The sequence below is a fragment of the Seriola lalandi genome, unplaced genomic scaffold, assembly GCF_002814215.2.
Source record: "Seriola lalandi dorsalis isolate HSWRI2012SDOR001 ecotype SW California unplaced genomic scaffold, Sedor1 jcf7180002054609, whole genome shotgun sequence".
Classification (NCBI taxonomy): Eukaryota; Metazoa; Chordata; class Actinopteri; order Carangiformes; family Carangidae; genus Seriola; species Seriola lalandi.
The window spans coordinates 514,220-534,755 of record NW_019525162.1 but is presented as its reverse complement, the minus strand read 5'-3'; the positions used below and the strand labels follow the sequence as shown (position 1 = coordinate 534,755).

Sequence of the window (20,536 nt, the reverse complement as noted above, 5' to 3'; positions counted from 1 at the left end):
AATGAGGGGACAGGCGTGGGGATTTTCTTTTGTGCTCTGTACAGCCAGGCTGGGGAGTGGACCAGGAGGGCGGAGAAGGGGTGGGGTGGGGTGGGGGTACATAAAAACCAGGTAGCATGAAGACAGAGGGCTGGCGCCGGAGCGTTGAGAGGGTGCGTGACAAGTGCCAAAGCCCTGTCGACAAGCGAGAGCCCAGACCTTTCCACGGCCTTTCAATAATTGATGCAGCTTCTGCAGCGTGCCATCTTTATGAAGCAGCAAGTGTGTGGTGAATGCGTGTGTACTTCTGAGTTATCTGTGAGTTTAAGTGTGTGACCTAATTGTGGGCATGTGAGTCATTTCAACCCATCAATGCCACTGTACCTTTGTTACATTTGGATTAATGTCATAGAAATGAGCTTTTATTCCTTCTGCCGGAACTGTGTGTTTTGCAGCCAATGCTGCGCAAAAGAAGGGAGAGAAAGAACGACCAGCCAAAAGGTACATCCATTTCCAGCTTCCAGTGCTCTTCTGTAGAATATTAATACTGGCCTTATCAGCCTCAGTCGACCCAAAAAAACCCCACAGTCTCTGAAACCCTGTAGCCAGTGCCGTTAAGGAAATTAGATTTTACAGTCCTGCTTTCATACAAGTCAGTGCTCCACTCTGGCCACAGGGTCCCCCCCCCCCCCCCCATCTCATTTCAAGGCCACCTGTGAATACATGTACATGACAGAGATGGATCTCCCTGCTTTCCCAGCTTCTCAGCCTGAGCAATAGGGCTGGGCCCCCTCCATTATCATGCACTCCACCCTGCAACCCACATAACATTCTACATGCACTACATCACTTACACTCTCTGCTCCTTCGCCCTCACGCTCTCTGTTTCTCAAATCATCCACAGTGCCAGGGCAACCCCCCCCCCCGTCCCTCTCTCTCTCTCTCTCCCCACCAGCACTAACTCTCTGTAACTACGCTCTCTCTTTTTCCTCCTGAACATGAAGGACAAGTGTTATCACCATACTGCAGATGTTTTCGACGGGGGCTCCTCTGAAACCTCCCACTGGCTGCAGCAGGACTAAACATCTCGCTTTGCCCTGGCATTAAACTTTTCCGCAGAAATCCAAACCAGTGGGCTTTACTGAGGCCGTTATGTGGGGTGTGAAGACCTTGGGCTGCAGTGATATCTCTGTCCTGCAAGACTCTAGAGAGGAGCCAGAGCTGGATGTGATCAGGATGGCTCTCAATCCCTGTAGGTGACACTGGAAAAACTTATGACGTGCAAACACACACACAAGACACTTACACGCTACTGAATTAAACAGTCCCGTCAGGTCTTCAGCTTTTACAGACACAAGTGCAAACTATCACATTTGATCTGCACGTACCCAACACTTTAAATTATCTCACATTCAGTAAGTGTCAATAATCAATAATCAGCAATAATCTTTGGAAAACTAGAACCAGCTTTCATCCAAGTTCTTTTTTAGAGTTGTTCCTTAATTATGTGTAACCTAGAAAGAGGTGTGGTAAAAAGAAATGCAGGAAAGCCAAAAAATAAACTCATCAAATGTAGTGCATCGGTTTATGCATGACAGGCTATAGAGATGACATAAAATGAAGAGCCTTGCAAGCAAACATTATTAAACTCTGAATTGGGAATTGCTCCCTTTCCGACTGAGAACCCAGAATTTAAAACACTTTTAGAAAAGCCCAAAAGACAAGACTGAATCATCTAAACCAGGATTTGGCAGAGCTTTCCTGAACCTATCAGCTGGGGGGACACCATGGAAAAGTGTAATTAATATCAATTTATTTTCTGCAGAAAAGCTGGATGAACTCTACGCCTGGAGACACACACACACACACACACACACACACACACACACACACACACACACTCTCTGTACACTCTCTTTATTTCCACCCAGACTCTCTAAACCACTAGCAGCGATGATGAAAATGACCCCCCACCCCCCCCACAAACCTCCGAATCACACAACAAGAGGCTCAGTTTCAATGTTGTCGATAACAACGATGGCCCAAAGGGTGCATTAACGTCCTTCATTAGTTTGTCACCTCAACAGCTCAATTGCTCAGGCACATTTACAGCGCGCCTTTCCTCCAGTACAGCGTAGCTCTCATTTCACAATGACTCTGCAGGATTTAATCCAGGCCCTGTGTGTGTGTGTGAGTGTGTGTGAGTGTGAGTGTGTGTGTGTGTGTGTGTGTGTGTGTGTGTGTGTGTGTGTGTGTGTGCGCGCTGTGCTTCAAAAACTTGGAAAGGAAGCTAGATACAGAGAACAGGGAGGAAAAACATGTGATACAATAAAATGGTACGTTTTATGCCCACTGGCACACAGATATAGTAGAGAATAGCAAGCACACGGGAATCCATTAGTGGAACCCGATTATCTCTTGGCTCTAAAATTAATTAAGTGAGTGTAGGGCAGAGTGTGTGTGTGTGTGTGTGTGTGTGTGTGTGAGAGAGAGAGAGAGATCTGACTGTCCTTGTCTTTTTTTCTTCTTCTTTTTTTAAAATAAATCCTCTTGTGTTACTGCATTGAAAGGCAGATGGGGGTGGGAGGTGCATGAATCTGTATGGCTGTATTCCAGCACACGGCCTGAAATTGCTGTTGGTGAGGGTGAGATTGGGCTGGTGGTGGGGTGACTATACAGCAGTTTTGTGACTCCCTGTTTTTATTTCATCCTCAGCCTCACTAAAATATGCTTTGTGTCCTCATGCTCTTTCCTTCCTTGTTTTGTCCCTCTTTCCTCCCCTTTGTGCTCTATGTTTTCCCAGACCTTTGGTGTTTCCTGAAACCTGTAGATAAAGCAGACGCAGTAGGTTTGTTTCTGGGTCTGCCACTGCTGTTGTTCTGCAGCCTCTCTGGGCTGGATTGCTCAGGCTTGGGTTCACACTGCAGTCATTTATCTTGATAAATACAGAACTGGTTGACTAAAGCTGAGCATACCTGTAGTCCCTAGTCCGCTTTTGATCAAATATGGTGACACACAAGCGCAATTATTGTATGATTGCTTTCTTAAATCACATTTTCCTGTGTGGGGGGTTTTGTTGGAGCAAAAACTGAGCTCACTGCAGTCTGGTTTTATGTTTTGTTGATATGTGAGTATTCGCAATCTTTGTTGTGATTCTCTGATGGTTGTGATCTGAAAGAGTAGGGGGTTTGACGATAGATACCGCAGGATAATATACATTTGTCAACTGTCAGAACTGTGTCTCCAATAGCTGTTATAGTTTATAGTTAGCTATAATATAATAATATCTCTGGTAATATTGCACCATTGCAGGAAATGGTTAAAATCAAAGACCAGAACTGCTAAATGACTAAATGAAGTGTGTATTTGTTTTTATTTATTAACTATAAATCAATGCGATAAGTTATGTGAATTTGTTAAGATTAATTAATTTCCTGAATTAGCCAAAACTAGACATTGCTGCCCGGTAATTTCATTCATAAACAGGTTCTCCAATGATTTGTCAGAAAATGAACTCCGTCATGATAGGGCTGTGTTATATGGATAAATTCCTCGACAATGGTATATGTACTTTCAGACCATGATTATAGCTCATCACTATATATATTTTGTAAATATCGTGATTTAGTAAAATTCAAATGAGAAAGTGTTAATGGATAAACTACCTAAATAGGACTGTATGACATCCAAAAATCTTTTAAAAATCTAATGCTGTCCCGCTCATTAACGTGGACTAATAACCTTCTACAGTCAAATATGTTCAAGGGACAGCTAACACGTTATAAATGTTATGACAAAGTCTCTTCCACCTGTCAAATTTATATCATCACAGTATATTGTTATATCACTTATACCCATCATCTATATTATGATATGTATTAAAATCATGATGTTATTTATTACGATATGTTTTCCAAAGATGACAGAGCACATGTAAGTGTTTTAACCTTAGTATGTTCTACTCTCCATTAATGCATAATAACAACACTACACAAATTCAGAGGCTGGCCATGAAGGTGGTTGTTTCTGCCATCTTTCCATGTATGACCTTTTGCATCAGGATGAGACCTGTCCAGTGTGTCAATTAGCCAAATGCTTTGGGTGCTGGGAAAGGTAAGTGTTCTTAAAGCTGAGACACCTGGGAAACCAGCAGTGGACATGACATATGTGACAGCCCGGCAACAATGTGTCTACCACAGCAACAACAGAGGGTGATGCTGAATTTGTATTTCAGCTAAAAAGCATTGTGGCTTTTCTAATCCACAACACTGTCCGAAAATGGAAATTTACAAGTGTGATTATACTCCGACGGGACATTATTCCAGCGCACTAACAATATTAAATATTACACTATAAAAGAGAGATCAAAACAAATTTTCCCAATTTACACACTTCAATTGAATGAATGTTGAGTAAATTAAGGGAAGCTGACAGTTTTATTAGGGCTAATACCAGAGTGTAATCCAGCCAGCCAACCCTCTCACAGTGTAATCTTCAGTGTAAACCTTCATGGGCAGGTCTCCTTGTGTGAAGCTAAAGCCTGTTCCTCAGCATAGCAGTAATCCCACTAAGGCTCTTAGAGAAGTGAAATTATTTCAGAATGAAAGGAGAGGCTTTATGACTGTTACAGACTTGCTGTGGAAGATGGCTAATAAATAAACATCTCGCAAATCCTCTTAGGAACTTTGGTGAGTCTGAACCCAATAGTCAAGATGCTCCATATTCTATCTCAGATAATCAGGAGCAGGTTCGTCCGCTCTTCACTTCCAGGTGGAAAGGTGAGTTTGACCTGAACTACAGCTCCAGCTGGGACATCATGACTCATCCCCCCCCCCACACACACACACACCACCCTCCCTCCTTCTCATCTCCTCTCTCACATTCACACACAACCTGCTCCTACACACAAGTGCACATGCTCCGACCTGAATTGGTGTGACAGGGGGTGACTGAAGACTTATTGAGAAATAAAGGTCCAGTCTATCAAAATGTGGGTCTGCTTTAAGTCGTGATGAGACAGGAGGGAGACTGGAGCAGCTGGTGGCCCATTGATCTGTCTCTGTACAAGAGCCTTCCACTATCTCCTCTCTTGCTATTGATGGAGACAGATGCCAATAAGATGACCCCATATCTCTCATTAGTATACTCGGCATCACACTCACACACTGTATCAAAGTCATCCCCTATACCAGATGAACAGTTTGCTCGCATACGTTTTCAAGGCAAGGTATTTAGAAAACAGAAGTACATGGCAGAAGATGATCCACTGAAAAGCTGACAATGTTCGTGCGCCTCTGTAGCATTCAACTGGGAGTTTTATTCAGTGTTCTTCCATGAAGAAAATTAACAGCAATTGAATATGCATGACTCCATCCTGCTCAAGAGCTGCACCACTCCTCTAAAGGACGGATGCGAGCAGATTTCCTCCTCTGACAAGGCCAGATGGGATGCAATGAGATAGGATTTGATCTCCATCCTTCCACAGAGCTCAGGGCCTGCAACATCATGTATCATGTCAGATACAGGCCCAGACCTGACGCAACGAGCCAAATGTGAACCACACATTTATGAAGCCTTTTGTTTTTATGTCCTGAGTATGAGCTTCCTTTCATGTCCCATTATAGCATTTGCATTTTAAATACTATCGCTTCCACCGCATTTTAGTGAACGTGGAGCGTCATTACTCTTGTTGACATAGGACGGGTGCTGGAGGTTGCATTTACAAATTAAACCTGCCCTAGATAAGGGTGCGTGTCAGCAATATGGAGATAGGAGCAACTGTATGCGTGGCATGTATAATGCCGACATAAAAAATTATATACATAGTAGCCTACGGCATTTTGTCCAAAAGTCACATCTACATTCAGCGAAAGATAGCAAAATATCAATGCGCCATCGTTACAAATGCTTCAGCTTGTCTTGCCCTTACCTCGACGTTTTTCCACACGCAGTAGGACAATACAGCCATCAATATAGGTAATGCGGTATGTCCCATTTTCTCGCCTTCTTTTGTCTCTTTTTGTGACGAAGTTGCTACTGTACAATAACTGACTCCAACATAGGCTGTCTGGTTACATCGGCTGAAGTGATGGTCGGTGCGTTCGTCGGCGCCTTCCTGCGATATCTCCTGCGTCGGGCTCGGACTGGAATTTTATGTGGATGAAGCCTGACAGAACCAAGCCCTGTTTCTGCGGGTATTTATCACAGACTTTTCTCACGGCGTCCTCCGCGCTCTGGCTTAGTGACGAGAGACATCTGGTGGCAGGGGAGTGGTGATGCAACCTGAAGGACCGTGTCATCTTGCTGGACAAAAATCCCGCAGCAGTTCCAGTGAATAAAACTCTCAACAGCTGGAGGACTCACGTTGATATTACACATCTGGATATAATATCTCACAGGAGAAGATTACGTTGTCTGCACACTGATACATGCAAGTCTCCCAAAATCTTATGATGTATCAATTTTCATCAGTCAAACATCCATGTGGACAAAAAGCAAGCTACAGACAAAAACTATAGCTGCGGCTACAACTAGGAGATCACATGATGAAGATTTATGAAAAAAAACACACATTTTTTGTGAAATACGTTTGAAAGATGATTTAATCTTTCGGCTATCTTTTAATTCTCCAAGTTTCTAAAACCACCCTTTGTTTGAACAGCTCACAAATCAAATGGCTGATGGACAAACACACTGTTTCTCATGCAATCCAGTGCACGAGACCAATAAATACATCCTGTATTAAGTGCATGTCTTAGTGTCAGTGTTATTTTAGACACTAGGCCATACACAATAACAGTGTTGTAAATAGACACAAACCAATTAGTCAGTGAATAAAAAAAATAATAGGTTATTTAAATAATGTATTGTCAAGCATGAAGAAAAGGACTACAGTTTCTTCTTTGCTATACAAAATCCATAATATTGACTATAATGCATTGTATTGCACGGTAGATTATGTATTTTATATGCAGTGCATTAACCGAAGTGATCATACAGCATACATTTTGTATTTATTTGAATTTACATTTTATTATTTATTTACCTTTTTTTTTTAAGTGATAGTTATAGTCCACGACAAATAGTTCGCTTGACAGCAACATCACAAATGGTCAGCAGGGGGAACACACGGTATGAAAATAAGGAGAAAAAAAAAACAAACAAAAATCACTGTCCTACTCCTTGCCTGTAGGATGTCCCCAAACTGAGGAGCAGCAGGTGGTTGAATACAACTTTGCTCTGTGCCCTTAAACATTTAACATGCCAAAAAGACTTATGGACAGTTATTTGTTGTGGCTTTACTGTTCATTAGTGAGAGGCCGGCCAATCTCAATGTCCCACCTAAGGCCTAACGCCGAACCCACTTCATTGAAGTCACCTGGTTGAAGTGATTGAGTGTGAAAGGTTGCACAGGCTCAAATGATATGCAGAGGAATTAGACAGCACATTCTTTATTCCCTTCCTTCACTTCCTGTTTGTTGGATCAGATCTGATGAAAGCAGATTTGGAATTTACTCGCTGGAGCCTCCAGCGCAGCTGCAAACAGGTATTATGGGGCGTGGTTTGAACCATAGGTGTGTGAGGAAGAGGTTGGTGTCTCAGCTATTTCAGCCATCGACGACCCAGGAAGAGATACTGACACTTGGACTCATTGATTGTAACTACACTATTTACTGGTGTAAAACGCTACAGATTAATAATTTAGCAAAAGTCTTGGATACAAGCGAGGAGTTGTCTTGGATCCTGTTGGACTCCACTTCCGGTGTTTCTGGAAGATGTATTCTGCCAGATATGAATACGACGTAAGTTCTGTCGCATTTCACTCTGCGGCTTTCACGTATGTTTGATGTCCACAATAGATTATCACGTATCCAGAGAGTATTCTGCCCTAGATCTCTGTGTGTGTGTGTGTGTGTGTGTGTGTGTGTGTGTGTGTGTGTGTGTGTGTGTGTGTGTGTGTGTGTGTGTGTGTGTACACGTGTGTACGTGTGTACGTGTGTACAGGAATTAGGTGTACATGAATGACTGACATTTCAAACACTTGCCCCTCATACATTTAGCCTTTGACAGTTTTTACTTAAAGTTCTTTAAATAGGCTGAGCATCAGTTTGTTTCTGTGCCTCTTGGATCATCCCTCATACTGGAATAAAGTTTTCCCTCCATTGTCGATGTTTGAATGAATGATTAAACTCGGGCCACCTGACTAGTGTTAAAAATTAGTCCTCTGGTGTTTTCATTTTGGCCAATGTGCTATCACACAGAGACAGACTTGAGAGTTGAAACTTTTGAATTCGATGTCGGTGTGGAAAAAGGAGAGGATTGTTTGTTTGTTTACATCTGCTTTGCCTTCAGAAAAAAAGATATTGTGATGAATAATATATTATAATTAAATTAAATGTTAAAGAATTGTTTGAAATGTGCGTAATTAAATCATATGTTCTGCAGAATATGCTGCATCTCTTTTACACATCCTTTTATTATGCTTTACAAAACAAAGCTATTAACTTCAGCAAAGTCAGATTAATTTATGTCAGATAAAACAGACTTGGATACTACAGCTTTGCTAACACATTCTCATTGATGTTTACCTTTTAATAACCGTTTTAAGTTGAGCTTCCCCATATATAGAGACATTTCTTGAAGATGTATGAAGTGTTTTTATAATCACCACTCAACATTGTGTAGCCTGTGACCTGGATCTGGTTAGATATTAAGAGGAAGTTGATCTCTGCTGTTCCATGCAGAAAGAGGGCTACAGGCGTCTCAGTGAGGCGTACTGTGTCAGTATTAATGGTATTTAAACTGCTAGTTTTTGCCGAGTGTATGAAAGACATTTGTTGCTTTTAAAAGCTGGTTGAATGTCAATTACTTTGGTAATTTCACAAATAACAAACGGAACAAACAGGGGAACTGTGTAGCCTCCGTTGGCTGAGTCGCATTCAAACGGCTCCTAGAACCACTCTTGTGTTTCTGAATCAGTTTATGTGACTGCTGTCCAGGATCTACAGCAGTGTCTTGTTTCCATTGTATCCTCTCACCTAGGTGTGGTGAGGCAGCGGGTAGCCACATTCAGATAGTTGATGTTTAAATTCACACTTGCTGTAGTTGTTGTGTGTGATGACACACATCTATAGTTGTATTTCTTGGTGAAATATGTTAAATTGTTGGATGTGAAAACTGCCAAAAGCTTGTGTTGCTGTGAGTCAGAACATAATTCAGTCTTATTTGAGATTATATCAGACACCAGCACAGGATGTGGGCTAAAAATTGTGACACACGGCCGATGGTGAACTTCTCTTTCTAAAGGGACTCATTAATGGTTACAAGGCTTTGGTCAGTTCTGCTCAAATTCCCCGGCTCACTACAACCTTTATCTGACAGCTTCATGAAAACAGTTTTAACCCCCTGTGGAAATACACACTGTGTATCAGTATGTGTACTATGTGATCTAATGATCTAATGTGAGCTAACAGTAAGCTTTCAGGCTAAATAAACTGTTTGTCTTTCTTAGTTTAGAGTGACATTAATAAGGACTTAAAAGAATCAGTATCATATTGTCAGAATACCCATGAGTGCCATCTCCTAGCTCGGAGATGACATGTGACATATTTGACTCGTGAACTGTCAAGTGTGACCTTGCTTCTCATAAGACATAGCACAACAAGCAAACTAACTAACAAAGCAAGTGCTGCTTTTTCCCTTCTCCAAAATCATATAGGTGTTTCCCAAAGAAATGATGAGCTGCATATATTTTCCCAATTTACATGGATAAATCACACAAAACTAACATTCATTTAAACTAACATTTTAATATGAATCTAATACATATACCAAAGTTGTCATGACACACCGCTGCTCCTTGTCTTTCGGAAAGCTGGGACAGATACTTGTTTTAGATTATGTAAGCGTTATGAATGAAACTGTTGGTAAATTAACATTTCTTTCTTTGTTAATATTTGATTACACACAGTCAATGAGGCCAGTCTCAGATACCGGATCAAATGGGAACACTATGATTAATGTAGTCACTCTGTTCTCTGTTTGTGTGGTGACTCAGCAGGGAATCAGTGAATAATTCTTCAGGCAAGGCCATACTGCTTTTTCTTTTGCATTTCATCTCACATTTCAAGGGTAGTCATGTTGAAACTGAGCAACACAAGAGAATTGAATGCAGTACTCACATTTCTTCTTCTTCTTCTTCTTCTTTATCGCATTTCTTATTATCGACCCCACTAAATGATTTGTTCAGAAACACTGACAAAACTGTGCCAAGTTTAATCTTTAACGCAGGCTTTGTTGGCCCTTTAGCTGTAGCCGTTTCTGAGTACAGAATTTGCATTATATATCTGTGCACAACCTGGCGGAGGTTGCCTCCGTGTAAAGGAAGCAACAGAATTGTTCTTCCTCAGTTCTTTAGTGAGGAAGATGCAATGAGGGAGGATTTGTCGACTTATTTTCTCCCAACCATCCGCCTCGCTCCACTGTAAGCAGCAAGGTGGTAGTATATGCCGTGAGGCTGTCTTCCTCATACACGGCTAAACGGCTGATGCTGCAGTATAAGAGGCTAACTGCTAATGTCTGCTTGGGGCTACTGTCAAGTAAGAGATGTGTGTAGGTGTTTGTTTGCTCAAAGTAAATATAAGACCACTGAGGCCTAAATTTCATTGATTGGCTTGTCGTATTTGATTGGACCTTTTGGTTGCAGTCTCCAGGCTGGTTTGTTTTGATAGGATAGATCAGTGCTGGTGAGTGCAGAGAATGCACATGAGAGCTTTTCAAAGCAGGGCTCCACCAGTTTTACACATCAGTCTGTTCATAGGTCTTGAGGAGCCCTGCCACACTTGTGAAAAAAGTTGTATAAAGCCTTTTGTGACTCTAGATGAATCTGATAAAATGCCTTCCAAAGAGAAAGAAAAGAGTTAGAAAGACAGGAGCTTAACAGACCTCTGTGGCCCATTCCTCCTCTCTGCTTGAGGCTAACGGTTTGAGGCTACATTAGCCACCACTAGCCACACACACCCAAATCTCTGACTGAGCTGTTAGTGGCCGAATTGCATTGGGGTTAATATAGGCACCATGTTTTGACAAGGAAGAAGAATGGAATAAACTGCTTTTGTTTGTTGTTTCTGCTACATTTTATTATTCATACCTTTCCGTCTGTGACATGTCAGAATGTTGTTTTTTGTTTTTTGTTTTTTTTGTTGAAAAAGCCTAAGAGGGGTCTGTCTGTTGTCAGTGTTACTACAGTTACCATACCTCTGTAATTTCCACCCGCTCACTTCGACAGTGGGTAACTGCTTCAGTCAGGGTTCAGGTTAACATTTGGCACATTGGACAGATGTGGTGCGGCTGCCTTCAGAGGAATTAGAAAGGAGAAGATTAAAATATGTCCGTCACAGGAGGCACTTGGGAAACTACAGCCACACCACGTCACCAGAAACAGAGATAGTTTGGGGAGAAGATGATGCAAAGCTGTTACGTTCACTCACATACAGAACTCATATTCTCTGTGAGAGTTGCCCTGTAACACACTGAGTCACAACCAGTTTCACACTGCAAGTGGTTTCTTTTGACTGTAGTGTTATGGATATGTTGTCATCTATTGAGACTAACCTGGTTGACAGTCAAATGCCATGTTGTACAGGGTCTGTACATCAGTAAGAATAGTAAAACATCAACTTTACTTAAGGCAGTCATAATGTGAATTATTGCATGACTGAAGCACAGTATAAAATATGAGTATACCAAATATGGGTTTTTTAAAAATCAGTTCGTCTTAAATTTCAATTTAATGTCTTTTCAATCCGTACTCAGTTAATCTTTATTATTTCCCTTTTCTTATATCATTATCTATTCATGTGAATCAACTGTGAACTGATAGAAAATAATCCACATGACTGAGTGTTTGTTGTTTGGGCTCGAGGCTTTGTAAGAATTTGCAGCCCTGTGCTCTATGGCATTATGATGTTTGATTTATTGAGCATGGAAACTTAAGGTCAACATGGCAGATTTGAATGGTTCAGTGGCAAAAAAAAAATACACTGAACATAAATATAAACACAACACTTGTTTTTGTTCCTAGTTTTCAAAGACTTTTTAGCACATCTGTAGCCCAAGGCGTGTGAAATCTACAATTCAGTGCCGAATAAATGTTTTTTATTTTTTCCAAAATAAAACTACGTATTTTAAAGTGGCCTTTTATTGTGACTTTCCCAAGGCACACCTGTGCAATAATCTTGTTGCATAATCAGCATCTTGATATGCCACACCTGTCAGGCGGATGGATTCTTTTGGCTCAGTAACACAGATTTAAACACAGTATTTGAAAAAATTTGAAAGAAATAAACCCTCTGTGTTCATAGAAAAAATATCTTAGATCTTTTATTTTTCATATTTTTGTTCAGTACATTTTAAGTGTGTTACCTGAGTTAATGTGAAACCCAGACTATAATGGTTTTGTAATTTCTTTTTCTTAAAAATCCAGCAGTATTACCAGTGATATGTACTTAAGTATCAAAAAGACACACGGAAAAAATAGTCCCACCATTGATCCTTTAACCTGGGATAAGTACGGTAGTTAAATATTGAAAATGTTTTATTGTTAGTTATGTATGTACTCGTAAATGCAGTCATCAGATGAATGTGTAAAAAAAATCAATATATAGTCCAGTGAACAGAAGTAATCAAGTTATGTGCCAGTACCTCAAGTACAATATGTTCCAGCATGTTCCATCTCTGCTTTATAGACTAACAAGAGATGTGGATTAGTGTGAGAACTCATTATTAATACTAAGGCTGAAATTACATAATGCAACTCTGCTTAAGATCAAGCTGTTTTTTTAAAAATTTTTTTTTTAACCACACCTCTCAGCAGTGGGAGCTTGTTTTCTACTTGTCAGACTGGCTTGCCTGCTAAGATATTCTCTATATCAGCTGATTTCAGAATCACTTCCTATGTTTACTAGCAATTTTGAGTCCTGTAAAGGATCTGAGATCTGTTATACAGCTAAGACTGTCGGCCTTTTCTTTAGTCAGCATCAATATGTTGTGGCTTTACTTGTAAAAAATCAGAACTGAGAAACAGACAGACACTAGTTCCTCTTTAAAAATGACTTGGCACGCTGAACTGGTATTTAAAAAGAAAAGTGATGTAAAACACATAGTTCAAAACTGGGGTAGTATTTCTTTCTAGGCGTGAACAATGTGATATGATGGAGAGCATGTAATGGTTTTATTAGGCTGTGATCATGGTGACTGATAGAGAGAGACCCTGGAGCACTTGCTGACCCTTTCTCTAATGATTCCCCTCATTCTGGCCCATGATTGCTGTTAGAGATTCCAATTAGAAAGCATGTGTGGAAACCCGGGCTGGGTAAGAATAGGCCTTAATTGCCATGAGTTATCATCTAGACTCATGTAATTGAGCCCCCATCTTAAGGGGCAGCACATCTGACAAATTGATTTAATACCAAAGTGATTCTCCATCCCTAATGGCACTCGGGCTTCTTCACTCATGGGCTACAGGCACTGAATTCATTGTGTGTTGATTACTAAGCGTTGTGAAACCTTTCTCTCCTTCCACCCACTTGAGAGAGCTCTACAACAGACACACTTACAGTATCGACAGAACAAGCACACAGCCTAAAGCACCAGGCCCATATCCTCTGCTAGGTTATCCCCAAGCTATGAGGCAATTTCTAAATGCATGTATGTGTACATGGAGGTATGAGTGTGGGAGCTCTGTCACATTTACTAAACAGGTCTGTCCAGTTTTGCTAACCTACACACGCTGCCTGTTTGAACCTGCCACTCTTAGACAGCAGTGTAAGGCGTTTCACATTACTCATTTTTTAATATTGTGTCATAGCTCAGCAGTTTTTTCTTTCACTTAAATACTAAGAAGTAAAACTGCTGTTTGTGTTTGACCTTGTTTTACACCATTTAGCAATTCACCTGTTTGTACAAATGTGCTCGACCTGCTGTCATCGATTTTACAATGCGTCAATTTCTTTGTTAGCCCCTTAATGACATCATATCAAAGATGTTTCCCTCTGGATATGGAGAAGCGATGCATTCATCATTTCAATGTGTTGTTTCTCTAATGTTAGTTACAGAAAATTCCATCTACAGTATGCCAGCATTTCATATAAATGCTTTAGGACCTCATGTGGTAAATAGAAGACTGTGGCGTGTGGCGAACAATAGTATACAATTTAAAGGAAATCATTTATGTGTAATGTATGGATACATACTGAATAAACAAACAAATCTTTTGGAGGTTTCCAATCAAAGACCTTTCATTATTTATCTGCATGGAATTAGGATAAATTGCAATTTGTTGAGTCAAAAACTGTTATTGATGACCAACTGTCTGATCTGTCTTAAGGTTCAGGTTAAACTAAAGATTAGTGTTTGCTACTGCATTTAATATCCACATGTTAAGATTAAACACACACTGCAGGGATGCACCTCTCATTATGGTTCACAGCGCAATCACAGTAAATGCTGTCTGCATCCAGAACACTGCGCACTTGCCGTATGTTTTGTTGACTTTTTTTTTCTGCATCAGGGCCACAACGGCCGCCACGAGCGGATCGACTTCCTAACCAGCAAAGAGAAGGCGACATCAAAGAAGAAGACCGGCATCATCATCGGGGTTCTTGTGGCAGTTCTCATCCTTGCAGCTGTTGCAGCGTTCCTCATTTGGCTGTTTGTCTGTGAGTGTTAAAGAAAGAGCTTCCCTCCGTTATATCACCCTCAATAGAGACTTTAGGTACAGTACTATGTGTTTATATATTTGGATGAATTCAAAATTAAGAAAATCATGACATGTTTGGCATTCTCTGGACATTTTTGAGTATAAATCAAGGTTATTATTGATAAGAATTAAATGAGAAATACAGTGTGTTTACATCAGAAACTGTAATGTGGATCATTTCCCCTTGCTGCGAAGGCACAGCTCTTTGAAATAAAAGTTTACAAGAGTGCCTTGTTTGGACTTTGTAATTTCCCATTAGTCTTAGCCTTTTTTCACAGCCCCCGACTTTCTCCTTTAATAATGCAAAGGAGACAGATGTCACAGAGTCCACGGCACAGCTTCTCTGTCATTTTCACATACAGGGTCTGATAAAAAGGCCTCTGAAGTCTCGATAAACAGCCTCTTGATTCAACCGGGGGTTTTAATTGCTCTGAGAGCCAAACTGTCGTCCTGATATGAGATCACGCTGTATAACTTTAAAATGGTGCTTCAAGGCCTGTTTAAAACCCTTACTCTACTTTTCCATCAGAGGCAGCTATCTTATAGCATTTTGTTGAGCAGACACTTAACTCTCATCTGCCTCTCTCCTCCAAGTCAAAGATGCTGATTCAGACGCCACCATTAGTAAACACAGCCTCCCATCAGAGCAGGTCTTCAGTGGGCATATAAAGCTGGTTGGTGCACAGTATGACCAGAAGCTGGAGGATACAAACAGCAAACAGTTCGAGGATTTGGCACACAAACTGGAAACAACTGTAAGTTTGACACCGAAAGAATATGACATTCCTATTTTATTTTTCCCTTTTTTAATCGTCTATATTGTTTATCGTTAACCACTGTATTACACTCAGTTCTCTTCTCTCACTGAGGTTCAGCTGTGGATGTTGTTTGGTGTTGTGGAAATGCTTTTTAAATCTGCCCCTCACAGCGCACAGAAACCGCAGGGTACATTTTGTGTGGGTGGAATAAAACGCTGTACATTCCCTTAGTAATTCCCTCAACAGCATCTCCTATTATTGGAGACAGTGGAGATGTTTGTAGTACCACTTAGGAACATGTTGATAACAAAAAAAAAAAAAAAACCCTGGCTCAAACCCCATCAAGCACACACTTTCTCGGTGGAAAGCTACAGAAGTGAGGGTGTTTGGGTGAGAATTAGAGTGGAAGTGGTGGATTTGAATTTTAGATGACTAGACGACTGGGGGAGAGCTTCATGGTGTGCCAGGTTTGTTCTTGCACACAATGAAAGGGACAGCTTTTAAAGATTCTTTTCAGGTCTGGGACGGTGTTTACACGGCAGGTACAACTTGTGAGGTATGTCTTCAGGTAAACAATGCTGGGCATGTTTAACCAGTTATCCAACAGCTTCACTCTGCCAGCACCACCTGTCTGTGGAGTGACAATTGTATTACATCTCCTCCGTGTCTCCCTAGTGGGTTTGGTAAAATGACAACAGGTTCAACTATAGAAACGGCAATTTTAAAACTGGTCATGATATTTTCTTTTCGGATAATTGACCACGTTGTCCTGTGAGCATTCCCCTTCCTCTCCGTATCACTTTCTGCTTTTATCACTAACCACACAACTGTTTCTCTCAGATCTTCTTTGACTTTCTCTCACCATTCTGTGCAGTTTTTTTCCCCCACAAATAGTAAGTGCGCTCAACTGTCTGTATCCTTGTCTGATACAGTTGGTAGCTCAGTGCAGCTGAAGGCGAGACAGTTAATTGAGGATCCCACTGTTGTGTGCTTTGCATAGAAGGCATTTTTTTCATGTTAACATGCTAATTTGTACTTTGTCTTAAGGCAGACTAACAGAAATCTTGTACATGCCCTGTTCAGTAAAAATAAATTTTTCTCTACACAGCTGGGGGAAAACTACAAGAAAGATCCATTCCTCGCCAAATACTACACTAAATCCGTGGTCACTGCGTTCAGGTAATGCTCAGACCTTGAGCTCCTCTACTGTTTGACTTTTTCCACTTCTGAACAGTCCACTGTAAAACTTTCAAAAGTCAGTGTATGAAAGAAGTTTCTCATTAAATCTTGCATGAGGGGAAAGCTTTGTTGCGCTGACCTGTAAGGGTTGAGAGTTTCAAGTCTGTTGCATTTTTCAGCACATCCAAAATTAAGGTTAGATGTGGTGTGTTAACTTGTGACCATACTCAGTTATGTGTAGCGTTGTGCAGCGGTGAATTATGTAACAGTGGCAGTAAATTATGACAGTTCAGACCCTGTGTAGTGGTGCTGCACCACGCAGGGTGTGGACAGAGCAGAGCAGAGCAGCTGCTGCCAGATTTGGCTTTTTTGATTTTTTTTTCCACCCGTGTTCTACTCATCTTTGCTGCTGCTTCTTCTTCTTCAGTGTTAAAGCCTGATTCTGAATGATCTTTCTCTGCTCTTCCTTCCCACCCCTCCATCCATTTCCCAACTTGTACCAGTGAGGGTGTGAAAGCCTACTACTGGTCCCAGTTTGATATTCCGTACGAAGACCTGGACATATTGCCGGAGTTCTCAGAGGAGCGGGTGCTGGAGGCACTGGAGAGAGGCATTAAGGAGCAGCGCAGCGTTGCAAGCCTTAGTGATGTAAAGATCAGTGAAGTCACTGCCTCATGTAGGTACCACCAGGGCCAGGTGGGGGAGGGGGAGGAGAGGGAGCTGGGGGTCACACCAAGGGGCAGATAGATAGGGGCAACTTGGTGTTTACTACAGCTGGCTCCAGAATATGACATTTAACAATCAGCAAAGAAAAAGCTCTGTGAATACAGATCTGAATAAGGTCATTGTCATCTCCTATCAGCATTGGTATTCTGTATGCTTTTCTATTTGTATTATAGGAGCCAGCTCTGAGCTGTGCTGATAAGATGATAATAGATAAGCCAGACCTCTCTGCTTGTGCTTCATCTGAGATTGCACATTTTATGCTGTTTGGATCCTCTAATGATATTAGCTGGGCTCTGGCCTGGCTTGAGACAGCCATTTTTCTTCCTTCTGTCTTCTCAGCATTCACATTGCATTTGTCCACATCCTGGCCACCAGCCAAGCACTGGCCCTGTGACTCAGTGGTTTTGGTCCTCTTTAAAATGATTTCTGTGGGTATGATTTGATGTTGCTGTCCCAGATAGTTAGACAGAGATGTATGGGTTGCTGCTGTAGGGCACGGTGAGATGGAGCAGAAAGAGCTACACACCACCGCCGGTTCCCTTAACCGCAGGGAAATGGAACAGAAAATGTGCAACCCAAATATTTTAGGTTCATGCATCAAATTCTATCAGCCTCCCAACTTTGGTGACCCATTCTTACCTTCCCTCCTGTTTCTCTGCCAATCTCTCCCACCCTCCCTCTCTGTCTCCAGTCACAGACTCTCGCATGGCCAGGAACCCCAGAGCCAGTGAGTACAGCGCGTCCCATTTCAATCACTCGCAGCTGTAATTTTCCAGCTGGCTAGATGCTCACCCTCCTGCCAGTCCGTGACGAATGGATGGCCCGGCCTGTACTGTACATGTGCTGCTCCAGTCAGAGATTGAGAACCCTGTATCAGGCCAGGGCGAGTCAGTCACTATGCCCGACACTTTTCTTTGACACTGTCTGGTGATTTATAACGTTGGGATGATTAGACTATATTACATTATATTACCATAGTAGTTGCACTATACTTACATTAATCTGTCTTTACATACATCTGTAGCATAAAGGATGGAGGAACTCGTGATTACATAATGTTCAAATGCCGAAGAATAAGATGCAGAACGTGAAGATGATCAGATTTCAGTTTAACAGCTATAAACTACTGTTTTGCCTTCTTCTGTATGTCTGGTACGCTGTATGATATAACCAGTGTTGTTATTTGCAGGTAAGTGTTTTTACCGCCTGGAGGCTGGAGAAACGGCGAAGGAATTTGCGTCTCCAGGGTACCCTTTCGGCTACCCTGCCAAGTCTCGGTGTCAGTGGCAAATCCGAGCCTCGGAGAACAACGCCATATCTGTCAGGTTCCCGTTCTTCCACATCGAGGATGACTGCTCTGATGACTTTGTCTCCATCTTCGACTCTTTGAGTCCAGATGATTCGCAGGCCATCACAGAGTAAGTCATCGGGCTGGGGATGTCCAGAGGGTTTGGGAAACATGTTGGCCAAGGCAGAAAGTCATATCGGATGTCTTTTAAAGGTTAAATCTTTGATGGATGGATCAGCTTTCACTGTCATACTGTTTAATAGCGGTAAATGCGGCGCTGTATTCCTTGCACTAATGTCTCCCCCCGAGAGGACTTTTATTTAAAAGAAAAGCAATAAATTGACTCATTTGTGCTCCTACAGAACTTCAAATTGTGACACAAATCACATTCTCATTTTGCCTTAAACCTTGGTAGCAGGGTTTGTTTGAAGGGGCTCAACCAACATTTGTCTCATTTATTTAGCCTTGAAGATCAGAGAGAGGGGGAATATAGCTCTACATGATTCCCAGAGGACAACCACTAGGAATCACTTTGTATTTGACTGAAATGGTGCAGAGGGATTTAGGAGAAAAGCTGTTTTGATGTGGGTGGAAAACATGTTCCACTTCATTCCTTTCACTGCATTTGTGATTACAACTTTTTCTTTTTTTTTTTGGCTCTGAAGCCTGCAGAGCGGCATGTCCCATTTTATTGTTAACTTTTGAGACCTCAGTGAGATTGAGTTGGCTCAAAAAGACCTCTCCTTTCAAATCTGTGATGGGTGCGAACCTGAATACTGCTACACCACTGTGTGTAATTGCACTTTATCTGTGGGGGAGTGCTAAAATTCTGAAACTACAGGCTCCTGAATGCAACATCAGTTGTAGCTGAAGGCAATTTCAAACTTGGGAACCATTGCCAAACAAATATGCGTTACCAAGTGATGCATAAAATTTTTATAATGCTATTGAGCGATCAGCTTTATCCAAGGTGACATGGGGTTTATGAGAGCCATAATATAATACTCTATAATGACATTATTGTACCGGAGGTAGATGTATTACTGTTCTTGCAGCGTCATTCACACCTCCATGGCTCCGCCGCCAGCAGTGCTGAAACTTTTTGCTAATATACCTAATGTTTGACTTTGAAACTCCGCCTGAGCAATTTCTATCTCGTGCTGGCACATCTCATCTTATTTATCTCTTTCTCTGCTTATCTATTGATTCCCCCCCCCCAAAATTATTTTTTCGAGTATTTTAAACTTGTTTGCCACATTGATGTTTTAGTGCTTCTGACTAAAGAGAATTACAGCCATATTTGAGGTCCCTAAATGTGGCATATCCTAAGGAATGAAAACACTGTTCCCTAAATGCATTAGACATTCAGCCGATGCTTCATGGTTGTTTCTAACACAGTTTTCTGATTCTGTAATCATATCTGATTTGTGCACTATCTGGCTTGTCGACTTGTCCTTCTCTCACAGGAAGTGCGGTCAGAGGCCTCCCTCCAACCCTCTAGAGGTGGTGTCATCCGGCAACATCATGCTGATTAACTTCATCACTGACACTGATATCCAGAGGCCGGGCTTCAACGCGGAGTACAAAGCCATCCCCAAGTCTAAAGGCAATAAAGGAGACATTCACGGCACCCTAACATCATGTATTTGCCGCTGCATTCTGTGCTGTATCTGCAGCAGTTCACCCAGATTAATGTGAATATGCGACATGTTCCTTTCAGTAAAAACCTGCGGTGGTGCCCTCTCTGCAAGCACAGGAGTCTTCACCTCCCCACTTCACCCCAGCTTCTATCCTCCTGCCATGGACTGCAAGTGGACCATCAAGGTTTGCATCACTGCCGCCCCCCCC

At 41.6% G+C, this 20,536-nt stretch overlaps 2 protein-coding genes across 3 annotated transcripts in view; one reads left to right on the top strand and one right to left on the bottom strand.

Annotated features, from left to right (window-relative positions):
• The window catches only part of aplp1 (amyloid beta (A4) precursor-like protein 1), a 32,156-nt gene extending 25,994 nt beyond the window's left edge, over nt 1–6,162 (bottom strand). For both annotated transcript variants that reach the window (XM_023419824.2, XM_023419825.2), the window contains exon 1: nt 5,909–6,162. In XM_023419824.2, coding sequence (XP_023275592.1) covers nt 5,909–5,974 — 66 coding nt within the window. In that variant the 5' untranslated portion in view covers nt 5,975–6,162. The remainder of the gene's footprint in view (nt 1–5,908) is intronic.
• A 1,415-nt stretch (nt 6,163–7,577) lies between these two features.
• The window catches only part of st14 (ST14 transmembrane serine protease matriptase), a 21,497-nt gene continuing 8,538 nt past the window's right edge, over nt 7,578–20,536 (top strand). The window contains exons 1-9 of the mRNA XM_023419823.2: nt 7,578–7,781; nt 14,549–14,696; nt 15,332–15,492; nt 16,604–16,674; nt 17,178–17,350; nt 18,092–18,127; nt 18,590–18,818; nt 20,155–20,294; nt 20,409–20,512. Of these exons, the coding sequence (XP_023275591.1) occupies nt 7,755–7,781; nt 14,549–14,696; nt 15,332–15,492; nt 16,604–16,674; nt 17,178–17,350; nt 18,092–18,127; nt 18,590–18,818; nt 20,155–20,294; nt 20,409–20,512 (1,089 nt within the window). The 5' untranslated portion in view covers nt 7,578–7,754. The remainder of the gene's footprint in view (nt 7,782–14,548; nt 14,697–15,331; nt 15,493–16,603; nt 16,675–17,177; nt 17,351–18,091; nt 18,128–18,589; nt 18,819–20,154; nt 20,295–20,408; nt 20,513–20,536) is intronic.